The following is a 15,649-nucleotide window of genomic DNA, read 5'->3' on the forward strand; positions in this document are numbered from 1 at the left end:
CTGTCAGTTACCCGGCGTTTCCACAGTCCGTTCCAGGTCTATACCCCGTCGATATCAGCTCCCTCTCTAGCTTCGAACCTGGGCCTGGGTCATCGTGGGATTGGATTGGCTGCACCAACAACGATACAATGTTTTCGTTCCCAGTCAGCGCAGCATTGGATTCGGATACCTTGCAGGACTGTCTTCGGGTCAATGTATGCTGCCAATGAGCTTTGATTATCAAACTTGACGGCAGTGCTTTAAAGCCGAAACTGCTTTCTGAATGGAAACTTACTTGCTAAGCAAAGTCGTGAAGAGGTTACCGTAGTACTTAAAGGCACAAAATACTTAAGAGCCATCATCTACGCCCATTAAACTTCCTAGGAGGCTCGGGTGGCAGAATTTACCCCAGCAGGACCTTGCTGATATGGACTTTCTACGCCGATTATGGCTGAGCCCTGCCGTATACTTCCAATGGCTGGGGCCATTCAGGATCACGGGCTGCAACCAAGTCAGTTAGGCGTTCATGTCTCGCTTTCTCAGCTTCGTTGATTAGGATCGGCATCAAGAGACCCTTAAACACGTTATGGGATCATGCTGAAGCAGAAGCACCAAAACGAATAGTACAATATATTGACAGGTCAACCTCACAAACTCCGTTCGCGCCACCAGGTCCCCCGAGGAAAAAGTGCCGCCTATACCTAAGAGCGAGTCAGGGTCGAGGTGATCAGAGTTATAGGCCTCAAGAAGAACTCACCACCACCTTCCTATGTCATTGGCGTGCCGAGCCCCCTAGTTGGGATGGCTGTAGGGATGCCGCAGTTCCAGCTGTGTTGCTTGAGGTGCCTTACATGGTCAGCCATTTCGTGCGTAAGGTAGGGAAATTTTACCCTGCGCTTCGGGGATCACGTCCACCGTCAGCCATGGTCGATTTGACACAGATCTTGACGCCGGCGTCGGAGTATTCGGAGTTCCCCGATCTAAGCCGAGGGTCACCTCTTGTTGCTCTTGTACCTGGGGCTCTCGATTGCGAATCGATGGTGTATATGATTTCAGAGTTTCGCCCGTATAGTGGCTGGCAGCTGCTTTCAGCGTAGGTTTGTAGCTCCGGATGGATCGGAAGGGTAGATCTGAAAGGTCCCCGGTGCGTCTGGCGGGATTCTTATCGCGCATCTCTGCAAAATGCCCAGTGCGTTTAGTGGGATTCTTTTCGCGTCTTCGGAACAATGGGTGGACCATTTCGATTTCGCATTCGCTTTCGAGAACGGTGAGCATTTGCAGGAGAACAGCGGGGAAAGACTTACTTCGTGGATCGGTGCGACGCCAGTCAATCAGCAAAAAGTCGACCCCAGGCTTTTGACCATTTTTTAGCCAGTCGAGCACTTCATTTCGTGTCACAACAGCAGGCGTGTCGTTGCGAGGTTTCGGATATGCATCGTACCAAGCGATGGCTCTCCAGCCATGACGTTGTCTGAGGCGCGTCGTAGTGATGGCTAACGTCTAGACGAAGTAAAGATGCACGAGAAAATTCTAAAGATAATAATGCACCTCATAAAGATTATTCTAGACGGCGCAGGGCGGAGTGACACCTTTCAGAATTAATAATGTGCTGTTAGTGTTTAGCAAAACTAAATTAAACTCACCAGTTGCCCCCCACTCGCCACCCTTATCAGGGCACGCCTTAGTCACTCTCCTGCTTTAATTGGCCCCGGAGAACGCACTAATTGGGACTTTTACGCTACTTATACGGAGGTCCGCCCCGAGATAGGTCAGGGCTGCAAGGCGCGAGCGGCCATCCGGGCAGGAAAGGCTCAGCAGAAGTCCAATATTGATAATCCAGACCGCTTCGACGCAACGGAGCAAGGATTCGCTCGGCGCCATTCACCGGTTCTCGATGTGAGAAGTTTGAAACTTGCTAGTTAAAATGACAGCAAACAAGCTGCCAAACAAGTCGTGTCAACGGATAGGCTAAATTGTGCAGGAATTGGCCCTTAATAATATTCGGCAACCAATAGGTCTTGTAGGCCGTATGTTTTGCTGCCTGCGAAATGGTTGGCTGTCAATGATCGATACCAGCCACCGTCTAGTTTCCCTAAGAGTAGGATCCGGCCAACAGCATGTCCGATGAACACGAGAGGATTGCATGTTGAGACTATTACCGTCTCCTCTTTCGACGCCTTGCCTTAGTTACATGCTAGGCTCTATCGTCTGATGGCTTCGTGGTCTCTGCTCCGCGCCTCTCACCCACATCATCTGACGCGAGCGGTTCTTGGGTGTTAGTCTCCAGCCCTGGCCGAATCGTCCAGTCAAAGATGTTGTCGTATTCGAACCTTGTCGGCGAAACAGCTTGTTGAATATCTTCCGCAGCTGCCGATAGTCCGGCTGATTTTCGTAGCATATTCTCGAAACCGAAGGAGAACAAAAGTCTAGACGGGTTCCACACTATCCACATGATGTCAGCCAATCATGTCTTACTGGTGACAGAGCCTTTGCTTTTTCAGTCTGACGTCACCCTTGAGGCTTCGGTCGTTTCCCTGTTGTTTTTCTCGATACTGGTATACATACTCGGAATTAAACGATAGATCAGTTTTCGCACGAGCGTGGTATGAAATCACCAAGTGGTACCAGGTAGGTCAGATCAGCCCCACCAGAAGATCGACGACAGAACGAGTTGGGTTTTGACCTCTCGAAATATCACCCGTCCTAGAACATTCAATTCCAAGAACTGTTTCGAGGCTCGATACTACACAATGACGGCCGCCGCCGCCGAATCTGCAACGCTTGCCAACGGCGTCAAGTCCCACGAATCACACATACCTTCAACAAATCTACAAAACAGCCGTGCATCAAGCAATGGCGACCTAAACAATACATCAGCCATTCGAGAGGTCCTGAAACCGGAGCGACGCGTCGAATTTGCACACAAGTCACTTGCCATTTCTGATTCGGTTGACGACACCAGTATTCGCTTGACATATCGACCATTTTTGCTACCCGATTCTATCCAGCAGCATGACTGGGTGAGCAAACTCGAGCTAGCGACTGCGACTGAACTAGCGCATAACGAGATAAAAGACACGTGTGAGAGGATCAAAGTACTGGTGTTATATGGCAGTCTTCGTAACAGGTAAGATATGGTGCGCATCCCGGATTTTAGCCTTCCGGACTCACAATCACAACAGATCATACTCGAAACTCTTGGCTTACGAGATCTCGCGCATTCTCTGGCGTTTGGGCTGCGATGTACGGGTATATGATCCGAAAGGCCTACCAGTCAAGGACGACGAACAACATGCCCATCCTAAGGTTCAGGAGCTCCGAGAACTCAGCCGCTGGAGCGATGGGCACTTCTGGATCTCACCCGAGCAACACGGCAACCTCACCGCTGTTTTCAAGAACCAGATCGACTGGATTCCACTGAGCACAGGCTCTGTACGGCCAACTCAAGGCCGCACCTTAGGCCTCGCAATGGTGTCCGGCGGCTCACAATCTTTCAACACCATCAACAGCTTGCGTGTCTTGGGCAGGTGGATGCGCATGTTCGTCATTCCGAACCAGTCCTCCGTGCCCCAGGCTTACACCCTGTTCACCGCGGAGGACGCAGACGAGGGAGGCTCGAGGTTGATGCCTGGTGGCAATCGCGATCGCTTGGTGGATTGTGCCGAGGAGTTCGTCAAGTACACGATTGTAATGAGACCGCACTTTGCTTTGTTCAGTGACCGATTCAGCGAGCGAAAGCCAATGGCATGTGCATGATAGGGATTGCAACGGTGCTGGCATTGCGTAGAGGTGATAGACGGATGGCATACAATTAGTAGACGAGTTTAGATCTGGTAAGGGTGAAGGGAACTGGCGTTGAATACATAGTATCTAATTGACTTCGCAATGACCATGCTAATTTCATCTGGCGATATCGCATTCGCTCCATATTCAGGACAAAAGACGTTCGATTAGATAGACTCTTCGTTGCTATATATACTCCGTGAGGCGAAAAGCTCCCTAAGAGGCACACCACTCGAAAATGTTCGACACCTTCGCAAGATTCCATTCTATTGGTGTTGAAACCCTGTCGCACACCTGTGCTCTGAGCACTAGTCATGCCAGTTCCATCGACCAGCAATCCATTTGACCAGGTAAACGAGGGCTATCAGGACCGGCACTTCAATCAACGGCCCTACTGTGGTCGCCAATGCTTCGTCACTGTTAGCACCGAACGTGGCCACCGCGACAGCGATCGCCAGCTCGAAGTTGTTGCTGGCCGCCGTGAAGCTCTGTGTCGCCGCAAGCTTGTACCCAAACCCCAAACGCTTCGTGATCAGCAAAGTCAGAGTGAAGATGATGAGGAAGTAGACGATGAGCGGCGCCGCCACGCGGACGACCGAGACGATCTGATGCACTACTTGCTTGCCCTGGGAAGCGAAGAGGACCAGAATCGTGTAGAGAAGCCCAATCAGAGACCATGGGGCGATGTACTTCAAGAAGGTTCGCTCGTACCATTTGGCGTTAATAGCTCGCACGATGAATCGTGTGGCGACGGCGGCTCCGAGTGGGATACCCAGGAAAACTCCGACACTCTTGGCGACGGTCGAGTATGAGACCTGAGAGCTTGGGCTGTGGCTGATGACGTTGACGAAGAGGATTGCCAGGGGTGCGTAGAGGACCATCTGTAGGATGGAGTTGCAGGCGACGAGAATGGCGCAGTATTCCTCGTCACCGCCTGCGAGACCCGTCCAGATCAGGACCTGAGAAAGGGGTTGTCGTCAGCTTAGAATTCAATCAAAAGACTGTGCCGTGCGGGTCAGACTCACCATGGCAATGCAGCGGGCTAAACCCACGAATATCAGACCGTTGCGTAGCCCAGACTTGTCTGGGAGGAATGCCCAAGCCAAACCGAGCTTCTTTCGTCAGCCTCTGCATCTCAGCAATATGGGAGGAAAAGACATACCATTACAAGCGGTGCAATGATCCAATTGACAACAATGCTGAAGCCCAGTTGTACCCATATCTGCCGATGTGCGAACATGCGATGCAGCGTCTCATATTTGACCTTGCACAATATGGGATACATCATGACCAAGAGACCAACAGCTGTTCGAAGCCAATCAGCATACGAACATCAAGATGGTATCGTAAGAATACAATCATACCTATCGGGACTGACACATTGATGAATTTGCCTTTCTGAAGCGCGGGACCGACACTGTCGACAAAGTTGCCGAGCAAGATGCCAATGATGATGGCCAGGAGGATCCAGAGCACGAGGAGTCGGTCTAACCACCCTAGTCCAGCATAGACTGATTTCTTCTGTGCCAGCCGTTCTTGCTGCTGCTGCTTTTCGACATCACTGTTGGTGGGTGGGCCTTGTACGTGTTGAGTCGCCTTGTCGTCGAGACTATTGTCTGAGGCTTCTTGCGGGCTTGCCATTGTGAAGCACTGAGAGAGGATTATCTGTGGGAAATGTGTTATTGCCAACCTGTGTGGACGTGAAGTTGATGGCCGAGAAATTTGAAAACCTATGGATAAGAGAGCGAGGATAGTGTTTCTCAAATGGTTTATTTTGTTTCGTGTCTTGGGAAACGTGCGAAGGAAGCATTCAGGGAGGATGATGCAAGAAGACCATTCACAATCTTGACGCAGGGGCCTCACCAATGAGATACAGCTGGTGACTAAGTGCTAGGCCAATAAGAAGCTGCCAATGAGCAAGTGCGCCACTACCCCAGTCGCTGATTGGGCAGTCGGCAATATGCGAATGATATGGCACTGGTGACAAAGTGCAAGCATGGCCGTCCCTACCTGTAAAATTTTCATCTAAAGCGCCTTTACAAATCCCCTTCAAGCAGTGTCTAGAAGCTTACTCTCCTTCCGTACACTACAGGTTATCATTTCAAAGCTTTCACAGCCCGTGCCCAACCATTTGCCACAGCTCGACACTAAGCGTGAGGATGTCCAAGACACCTGCTTGGCATGATGCATACCCCAAGCCGCGAAATCCGTTACCGAACGTGGTGAAGCGAGACGACCTGTTACAATGGCTCAAAGATGGGCAGAAGTCTGGCGTTGATTTCCTTCTCGTTGATCTTCGCAGGACCGATCATGAGGTGACCATAGCTGCCAAGCAGAACTACGACACAGTTGCTGATACGACTATGTAGGGTGGCACAATCCAGGGGTCCATCAACCTCCCTGCGCAAAGCCTGTATTACAGCCTTCCGACTCTCTTGACGCTGTGCCAAAATGCTGGTATCAAGACCGTGATCTGGTACTGCGGTACGTTAACTCTCCCAAGTCGTGGTCGCTGCTCACCCTCTTGCGCTTCAGGCTCATCCAAAGGCCGAGGATCTCGCGCTGCCGGATGGTTTCAAGACCTCCTGGACGACAACAGGATCTCCGATATCACAAGTGCGATACTGGTGGACGGGATTGCTGGATGGGCACAGGCGGGAGATGAGTATACGCAACTTATGCAGGAGTACGATCCACAAGCATGGTCCAAGACAAAATGATACTCCTGGGCTGGAGATACAACTCAGTTCCACGCACACGAGACCTTCTGTACAAGTTCCAATAGATCATCTCAGTCAACTGTTGCCATAGCCAAGACCGCACCGCTTTCAACTCTTCGCTCCCACAGTACCCGCACAGCCCAAAGACACAGACTAGCGCAAATGTAACAAAGTCCACAGAATATCTGGGTATATAGGTATGGCCGACTGTGGGTGGGGCGGCGCAGGTAAAGTGCAATAGCTCGGAGACTTTGGCATGCAGTTGTCAACTTGCGTACTGTGAAGTAGTATGGTTGAGAAGGCATTGGAGTAGCTTACATGTGGTTGGTAGAACAACAGACAGCCATGAGAGTGAGAGCAGTGACGGAAGCTGTTTCAACCCTGCAACCTCTACGAAAGGTGGCGCAATAGTCTAGCTTATCAGCGAGGCAACGAAAGAGAGATTTGAAAGAGGCTAATACCATCCAAAACACTCCGAGTATTGCCCCGCTCAAGATCGCGAAAAGAATGACTGGTCCGAACGAGGTAGCTGGTATCCACAGGACAAGACAAAGGAGCCCGCAGAAGAATGTTAGACTCGTAGCCACTCCGAAACGACCAATAGCGGTCACTTGCAACTCCACTGCTTTACTGTTAGATTCTATGTGCCGTAGTTCAATGACGTGGTGTTTGTCAGTTTGAGTTTCAGGGCTGGGAAGCTCACCTCAGGGGTCGTCCTACTGCTGTTCCCAAATTCAGGAAAGCGGTGACTTGTGTTGCTTGCTGTCTCGTCAAGCGGATGACTATTGAGAAGTCCGAGAGTGAATACAGCAAGGCAATATAGCCAAGCATACTGAGGAAGGCCCAAGCTAGCAGTAGCAGGACATCAGCGCGCCACACCAGGCGTGTATCAAATGGATGCTGCTTTGGTCGAACGATCTTATTGCGATCACGGACGAAGACGGCTCGAGGGGTGTTTATCATAGTTAAACCAGCCAAGCCTTCCGCTCTTTTTCATTCGTCGCCGCAGCGCCATGAGCTTAGCCCCGAGCCTACTGCCATTGTCAGGTCTACTGCCCCCGCAACTGCGGGGCCTTGTATTGCGATGGTAAGGCGGCGAGAACTGGTGCGCTACTATACTCTAGCTAATATCCTGTGGCACAGGTCTTGATCTGGACAGGCCTTGCAGGCGGGGACGAGGAGTACTGTGCCATTCTTGTGGCTGTCAACTCCATCCTGCAGATGGTCCTGTATGCACCCTTAGCAATCCTCTTTGTCAATGTCATAAGCCGTGGTGGCGCGTCCGAGGTTTCCTGCTCTACTGTCGCCAGGAGCGTCGGAGTTTTCCTTGGGATACCTCTGGGGGCTGCCATTGCCACGCGCTTCATCCTCCGGGCTATCAACGCCAACTGGTACGAAAAGAAATTCCTCAAGTGGATCGCTCCGTGGTCACTCCTCGGCCTCCTCTACACCATCTTAGTCCTATTTGCATCTCAAGGGAAGCGAGTCGTCCATCAGATCGTCTCGGTCGTCCGGGTTGCGGCTCCGCTGATCGTGTATTTCGTGATCATCTTTTTCCTGACTCTCATGATTACAAAGCGTCTGGGATTCGGATACAAGCTGTCAACCACTCAAAGCTTCACCGCAGCCAGCAACAATTTCGAGTTGGCTATCGCCGTCGCCGTAGCGACGTTCGGCGCCAACAGCGACGAGGCCCTGGCAACGACTGTCGGTCCACTGATTGAAGTGCCGGTTTTGATTTCCTTGGTTTATCTTGTCAGATGGATTGCCGGACGTTGGAACTGGAAAGACTAGGACGGGTCTTGATTGTACCACTTGAGCCATGCGATCTCTGGTACTACGGACTGCATGCCCAGTCCAAACCACGAAGTAGCTGATCCTCCGCGCTCGCGGTCTCATAGACTATCTAGTTAGATGAAACCTGTCTTCACGTGTTAAAGGGACCGCTTGGAAGTCTTTTCTTTTTCGTTCCTCGTTTTCCCAAGTTCATTTTTGACGTTAGGTTCAACTTGCGCACACCTTGCAATCCCGAGTAGCATCCTGCATGCTTCATTCCGCAAGTAACGTAGGACATCTACCGGATTGGAGGTTGACATGGCCGAAAACGGCAATGGTAATGCGGTTTTCGTGGCCCAACACCAGGTGTAACTCCCTCACTCCCATTGGATTTTGAGCGACGTAGGATTGTGCCATCCTATGGGAGTCCTGCCCGTGGTTGTCTGCGCTTTATGGCGGAGGTGATGACTAAGGTGCTTCACCGAACTTCTGCAATTTAACGTTGTCGAGAAATTGCCAGTGTGCCGCAATCCATTGCGTTCTCGCTGTATTCTATATTCTATGGTAGACTAGTCTACAGGTGACTCGGCTTCCCGCATTCCTGAGACCAACGGACCTCTGCTACCTTGATCGTTGGGGAGCGCTTTCCGTTCACTGAAGCGGTCGTTGAACAAGGGGAAGTGGGCTCGCATGATAATCGTATATTTGACGAATTCTCGGCGCAGTCTACCAACCTGTCCCTGTTGCCCCCTGGCATTAGCCTCGAACCGCCTTCATCCGCATCCTGGTCAGTAAATAAGGTGTAGGCCTTTGGCACCGACGACTGGTTAGGGATCGTGAACATTCGCATCCATCGCCCGAGGACGCGAAGGTTATTCACCGTATTGAACGACTGTAACCCGCCAGAGACCATTGCCAATCCCAGAGTACGCCCCTGGGTTGTCCGCACCGAACCCGTACTCAGAGGGATCCAGTCGATCTGATTCTTGAAGACAGCGGTCAGGTTACCGTGTTGTTCAGGTGACACCCAAAAGTGCCCATCACTCCATCGGCTGAGTTCGCGGAGTTCCGGCACCTTTGGATGACTATGCTGCTCATCATCCTTCATGGGCAGATCTTTTGGGTCATAGATTCGCACATCACAGCCGAGTCGCCAAAGGATGCGGGATATTTCAAAAGCCAGAAGTTTGGAGTAAGACCTCAGGAGAGTTAGCTTGTCGCTCTTGGTAGAAGTCCAGATTTCTAACTCACCTCGAGCGAAGGCTGCCGTACAGCACCAGGACTTTAATCCTCTCGCCCGCCATCTTGAGGTCATTGTATGCCATTTCAGTCACTGTTGCAAGTTCCAATCTGCTAATCCAGTCGTGTTCGGTGACGTTGTTAGGGAGAAGGAATGGCCGGTACCTGGATCGAGGGGCTGGGTCGTCAAGCGATGGCGGTATAGAAAGTGATCGATACGCAAATTGAGTACGTCGCTGTGGTCTTATCACCGAGCGCATAGACGCCGTATTATTAAGATCACCGTTCGATGATTTCTCGGGAGTCTGAGTCATCGGAGGATCCTGCGTTTCGGCACAGGTCAGAACATTTTGAGGTATTGTGGCAGCGGGCATCGTATAACGTCGAGGCCTAAAAGCGCTCGCCGAAGAAACACTCAACGAGGAACTTTTGACGCTTGGGGCTAGAACTGGTATCAAGGATATTAGTCTAGAATAGTGCGTCGTAGAAACACGCGCAGACCTGATATCACTTCCCAATCTCATAACACAAGTGATAAAAAGAGGAAACCACGTGGGCCGTCGGCTTACGACGGTTTTCTGTATCTATGCGGCCCGAGACCATCAGTCGGAAAGACTTTTTGCCCTGGGTATTTACTTAGTCACTCACTACTGGGGATTGGTCAGAGCCACCAACAACTGGCATCGCAGGGGCCGGCACGTGACGTAAGTGCGCCATCAGGCGCTGACTTCAAGCTTCGTTGGTTCGCCTTCTCGTTCCTCTGACGGTAAGCGGTTACTATTATCGGCTGCATTTAGTTGTCTACGGATGACGGATTCTCGGATGGCGACAGTAGAAGCTCTTGCTTTGGGCCGGGAGGCCCCAGGCTCTCCTTTTCACTTCTCTTCTGCCACCGAAGGCACTGCGACTCAAATCAACACCACTCCAACTACTCCAACGCGTTCGAACGCGTGTAACGCGTCCACTCCGCGAACTCAACGACGATCCTTACGGCCCAGGAAGCCAACGGAACGCGCGCGCGAGATCGACGAAGGAGCTGTCAGTGACATAGGTGTTGATAGCGAGAACACGGAACATGGACCATAGACGAAAGGTCGTCGTGGTCGACCGCCGAAGGCACCACAGGCGCAAATCCAAATCGAAACACCCACTCTAACCATGGCCCAAGTGCTACAACTGGTCCAAAACATGGTAATGATCTACGAGACGAAAATGGAAGACCACCTGAAGGCGTACGAGAACAAGATGGAGGCATTACTGGAGATATGCCAAAAGAACGTGGAGCGCGTTGTGGCATTGGAAACTCAGAATCAACGTATGATGGAACTGATCAAGAACAGCGCGAATGAACAAGTCAAGATGACACAAAGCTGGGCCCAGGTGGTCGCAGGCACGCCCGCTGCGAATAGTTCTTCGGCCACTACACCGGCGTCACGACCGTCACTTCCCCGAAGCTCGGTGAACCCGGGTAGCTCCGCTTCTCAACCATCGAGCTTATCGCAGTCCGCTATTATAGTCGATCTCAGCCGGACCACCGAACGCGTAAGGGATTTCTCCTAGCTGAAAGATAAAGTCAATGAAGCGCTGAAAAAGTATGAACCGACCCGAGAGGTGACCTGCACGGGGATACAGAGGCGTGCGGGAGAGGAGCATCAGGTCAAGCTCTCTTTCGCATCGGAGGAGATGGCCAAGACAGCACGACAGCACGGCCAGTGGCTCGAAGAGGATCGGTTCGACCAGGCTCGCATGCTCGGGGGACAATGGTACCCGGTCAAGGTTGATCGAGTTCATCGCACCACCCTCAGCCCGGACGGGACGTTGGCAGTATCCAAGGAGGCGATGGAGGCGGTGGCACACGAGAACGGGGTGCAAATTGAACGGATCCGCTGGCTCAGTCGAGGGACGGACAAAATGTATGGATCGGTGGTCGTGTTCCTGACTCACCAGCACGAGGCAGAGGCCCTGTTGGCGAAAGGGATCATGGACGTGGGTGGGGAGATGGCATACACTCGACCTTACGAAAGACGACAAGTCCCCACGAGGTGCTACAAGTGTCACCAATACGGCCACCAGGAAGCTCGGTGCCAGTCGCCCGAAGTAGTGTGTGGCAGATGCGCACAAGCTGGGCATACGGCGCAGGAGTGCACCGCCAACAGTGTGCGATGCGCGGCCTGTCAAGGGCCACACCCGGCGACCGATCGGGCGTGTCCAAGGTATATGGAGCTGCTCCGCCGGTTCAACCCCGTGGAACGTCATGATTAGGCCACTCCGAGTGCTCCAAGCGAACCTGGGAAAAAGGCCGGGGGCACAACATAGCTTGATGAACGACGAAGCATTACAACACCACGGACTCCTTATGATCACGGAACCGGCATGCTTTACCCGCGACGACGGGAGAGTGATCGCCCCACCCTCACATCACTTCAGATGGGAACAAATCCTTCCGACGGAGATAGCGGTGGGAGCGCGGTTTCCAATCCGAACACTCATCTACGCCAGCGCCGAGCTAGGGGCGCGCAGCGTACCAGTCGCATCGTCAGACATAGCCGCGATACAATTCCAGATGGACGGGCGATCATTCCTGGCAATCTCGGTGTATGTGCCACCAGCAGACCCGCGAGCGCTTCAAATCACAGCACGACTGATCAGAGAGGCGGTCAGACAGCATGGAATCGGACGAGAGCTTATCGTCACCGGGGACTTCAACCGACATGACCAACTATGGGGTGGCGACGAGATCGGTGCTTCACCTCGGCAGGGTGAGGCACAGGAGATTCTGGACCTGATGGATGACCTCGATCTACACCTCCTCCTCCCCCGCGGCATGATCACCTACGAGAGCTCGAACGGGAACAGCACCATCGACCTCATTTTCGCAAGTGGTGCTCTGGCCGAAGATCGACTTATCTGCGAACCGCACACCATGGAGCACGGGTCGGATCACATCGCCATCAGCACCACCTTCGCGATTGACGTGCCCCAGGTAAGTGCCCCACCTCGAAAGGTGTTTAAAAGCGCGGATTGGAAACGGATTCGAACGGCCATGGCCCGAGAGGTGGGAACTCTCCCTGAAAGTATAGGGGGCGATGAAGTGGAGGAGCAGTCGACTCGCTTGAATGAGATGGTGCAGAGAGTACTCAGTCAACACGTGCCTATGTCGAAGCCCTCGCCATATACGCGACGATGGTGGAATCTCGATCTAACGAGGCTCCGACAAGAGTATACCCAAGCACGCAACCGGTGTCGAGGCCTGAGGCGGGCCGGCACCAGCGATGAAGAGCTGGAGCGTGTGGCCCGAGAAGCTAAGAAGCGGTTCCACGACACGGTGAAGCGACAAAAAAGATGCCACTGGGAAGAATTTCTACACAATACCGACAACATCTGGAAGGCTGCGAAGTACCTCCAACCAGACGGGGCCGGTGGCTTCCACCGAATTACTGGACTGACGGTCGGAGACCGATTGGTGGAGGATAATCCCCAAATCAGTCAGCTTCTCCTGGACGAGTTCTTCAACAACCGCGTCAGCACGACGAGACCGGAAGACATTCGCGTGGCAGAAGATACCCAGCTCCCTTGGGAGCCATTGACCATGCACGAGGTGAGAGATGCCGTGTTCCGAGCACAACCATACAAGGCACCGGGACTGGACGATATCCCCGCGATCGTCTGGAAGGAATTGTGGCCGATCCTCGGTCGGTGGATCTTTCTCCTCTTTGAAGCGTCATTGAGAACGGGGATTATCCCGCAAGCGTGGAAGCAGGCGAAGATCATACCGCTACGCAAGCCAGACAAACCAGACTACACGAACGCAAAGGCCTATCGGCCCATATCGCTGTTACCCACGCTGGCGAAGGCGTTAGAGTCGGTCATAGCCGAGAGGTTATCCTTCCTGGCCGAGACGTGTTCTCTCCTGCCAAAGAACCAGTTTGGCGCGCGTAAACGCCATTCGACCGTCCAAGCTCTCACGCTTCTGCAAGAGAAGATCTACGACGCATGGCGAGACGGAAAGGTGCTCAGCTTGGTCAGCTTCGATGTCAAAGGGGCATACAACGGCGTCGACCGGAACGTCCTTCTTCGGCGCCTCCGAAGTCGCCAGGTGCCCGAGACTGTAGTGTGTTGGGTGGAATCGTTCTGCTCGAGTCGACAAGCGTGCGTGTTGGTCAATGGTGAGACTTCAGACATGGTGGATCTCCCCCAGGCGGGATTGCCTCAGGGCTCACCACTATCACCTATCCTATTCCTCTTCTTCAATGCGGATCTGGTTCAAACACCCATCAACCGGACTCGAGGGGCCATCGCGTTTGTCGATGACTATAATGCCTGGGTCGTGGGACCCAGCGCGCGGGCGAACGTCGAAAGGCTTCAAGCGGACGTTATACCCCATGCAGAGGTATGGGAGGGTAGCAGCGGGGCGGAGTTTGCACCTGAGAAGACGGCCCTTATCCACTTTTCCCGCACGTGGCGGAGGGTACAGGATGCCGGGCCGCTGCTGATCCGAGGGGTTGCAGTGGCGCCGTCGTCGCAGGTCAAAATCCTGGGAGTGCTCATGGACCAGCAGTTGCGATACACCGCCCACGCCGCACGGATGGCGAAGAGGGGTCTACGCGCTGCACAGGCGTTGCGGAGGCTGCGAGGACTACAACCGAGCATGGCGCGACAGCTGTACACCTCGATGGTGGCACCTGTAGTCGACTACGCGTCGGTAGTGTGGTCCATCCACGCGTCGCCTAAAATGGTGGCGGCGGCTGAACAAGCACAGCGACTGGGTGCCATGGCGGTCACCGCGGGATTCAAGACAGTATCATTGGTCGTGACCGAGGCCGAAGCGGCACTGGAGCCGGTCAATAATCGCTGGGCGAACCAAGTCCGCCGATTCTGGATCGACTTGCACACCTTACCCGCAACACATCCGCTTTGGAGGGTGAAGAAAGCGAGCGAGCAAGAACAGCGGCGTTTTGTGTCTCCCATGCAGACAACCGGGAAGGTGATGGCGGGCCTAGGCGATGAGTGGCTGGAGCGCATTGAGCCATTCTGTATGTCGCCATAGAAAACCCGAGCTAGCGTCAGGATCCTAGGACGAGAGAAAGCTGACGTCGTAGTCAAGAACCCGGACCTGGAGAGGACCGTCTTTACAGGAGCGTCCGGTCGAAACGGCAGAGTGGGAATCGGCGTGGTATACTTGGGCCCTGGGGCAAACCGCATGGTCAGCAAGACCCTCGGATCCACCACGTCGATCAACGCCCACCACGGCGAACTGGTGGCCCTGTACGAGGCCTGCCGCGTGGTGGATCAACGCTAGCTCGATCAGGACACGGACCCAAGAACACCGGTGCGGATCCTCAGCAGAAGCCGCTCTGCACTGGAGGTACTTGCGGAACCACGGCAACAGTCAGGACAATGGATCGTCCGGAGAATATGCGAGTTACTCGGCCGTCTTGCCGCGTCGTGGAAGCCACGGGTGGTCTTCCAATGGATCCCAAGCGAACCCGCGACGCGCGGCAGTGACCTTGCGCACGACTTGGCACGGAGAGCAACACATCCCAACCGCCAGATTCCGGCCGGGACGAAGTTGAAATCGACAGCTAGAAGGAAGCCGAAAGGACCCCATCACGAGTGGAGGAGACAATTCGAGGCACGCCCAGGTGGCCGATACACGAAACAGCTCGATCGAGCTCTCCCTGATCCGCACACGCGCAAGCTCTACGACAAGCTCAAACGCGACGAGGCGCAAATACTGGCTCAACTCCGAACGGGGAAGAACCGACTCAACAGTGGCCTTTACACGATCAAAGCGGTGGACTCGGCTCAGTGTCAATGGTGCAGCCGGACTGAGACGGTCAGACACTTTCTGACGGAATGCACACATTGGACCTCACAGCGCCAGCAACATTTGCAGGCAACCACGGACCGGTGGACCGACGTGTCATTCCTCCTCGGAGGATGGACGAGTGAAAGAGTGGACGGACCGCTCAAGAAATGGAAGCCGAACATGGAAGCAGTCAGAGCGACGATTCGGTTTGCGAAAGCCACTGGTCGATTGAAGCTCGACCCTGCTGAACAAAGGAGATAGCCCTGTCTGAGAATGCAACAAACCTACACTCGACAGTTCCTGTGCCGATGAAAGAGCAGTAACACTCAAGAAGAATAGTCTT

The 15,649-nt window shown here is 53.5% G+C and overlaps 3 protein-coding genes across 3 annotated transcripts; 1 reads left to right on the plus strand and 2 right to left on the minus strand.

The window, feature by feature from the left end:
* Positions 1 to 834: 834 nt before the first annotated feature.
* Positions 835 to 2,431, minus strand: PV06_11338 (uncharacterized protein; the record flags this gene model as incomplete). The annotated part of the gene is made up of 2 exons (XM_016412991.1): positions 835 to 1,479; positions 2,228 to 2,431. 2 exons carry the CDS (start codon positions 2,429 to 2,431, stop codon positions 835 to 837), a joined length of 849 nt encoding a protein of 282 aa, XP_016256613.1.
* A 1,639-nt stretch (positions 2,432 to 4,070) lies between these two features.
* On the minus strand, positions 4,071 to 5,403 carry PV06_11339 (arsenical-resistance protein; the record flags this gene model as incomplete). The annotated part of the gene is made up of 4 exons (XM_016412992.1): positions 4,071 to 4,721; positions 4,788 to 4,874; positions 4,925 to 5,067; positions 5,127 to 5,403. 4 exons carry the CDS (start codon positions 5,401 to 5,403, stop codon positions 4,071 to 4,073), a joined length of 1,158 nt encoding a protein of 385 aa, XP_016256614.1.
* Positions 5,404 to 7,495: 2,092 nt separating this feature from the next.
* Positions 7,496 to 8,276, plus strand: PV06_11340 (arsenical-resistance protein; the record flags this gene model as incomplete). Its single annotated transcript, XM_016412993.1, has 2 exons — positions 7,496 to 7,558; positions 7,626 to 8,276. 2 exons carry the CDS (start codon positions 7,496 to 7,498, stop codon positions 8,274 to 8,276), a joined length of 714 nt encoding a protein of 237 aa, XP_016256615.1.
* Positions 8,277 to 15,649: the final 7,373 nt, after the last annotated feature.

Source organism: Exophiala oligosperma (assembly GCF_000835515.1).
Source record: "Exophiala oligosperma strain CBS 72588 unplaced genomic scaffold supercont1.28, whole genome shotgun sequence".
Taxonomy (NCBI): domain Eukaryota; kingdom Fungi; phylum Ascomycota; class Eurotiomycetes; order Chaetothyriales; family Herpotrichiellaceae; genus Exophiala; species Exophiala oligosperma.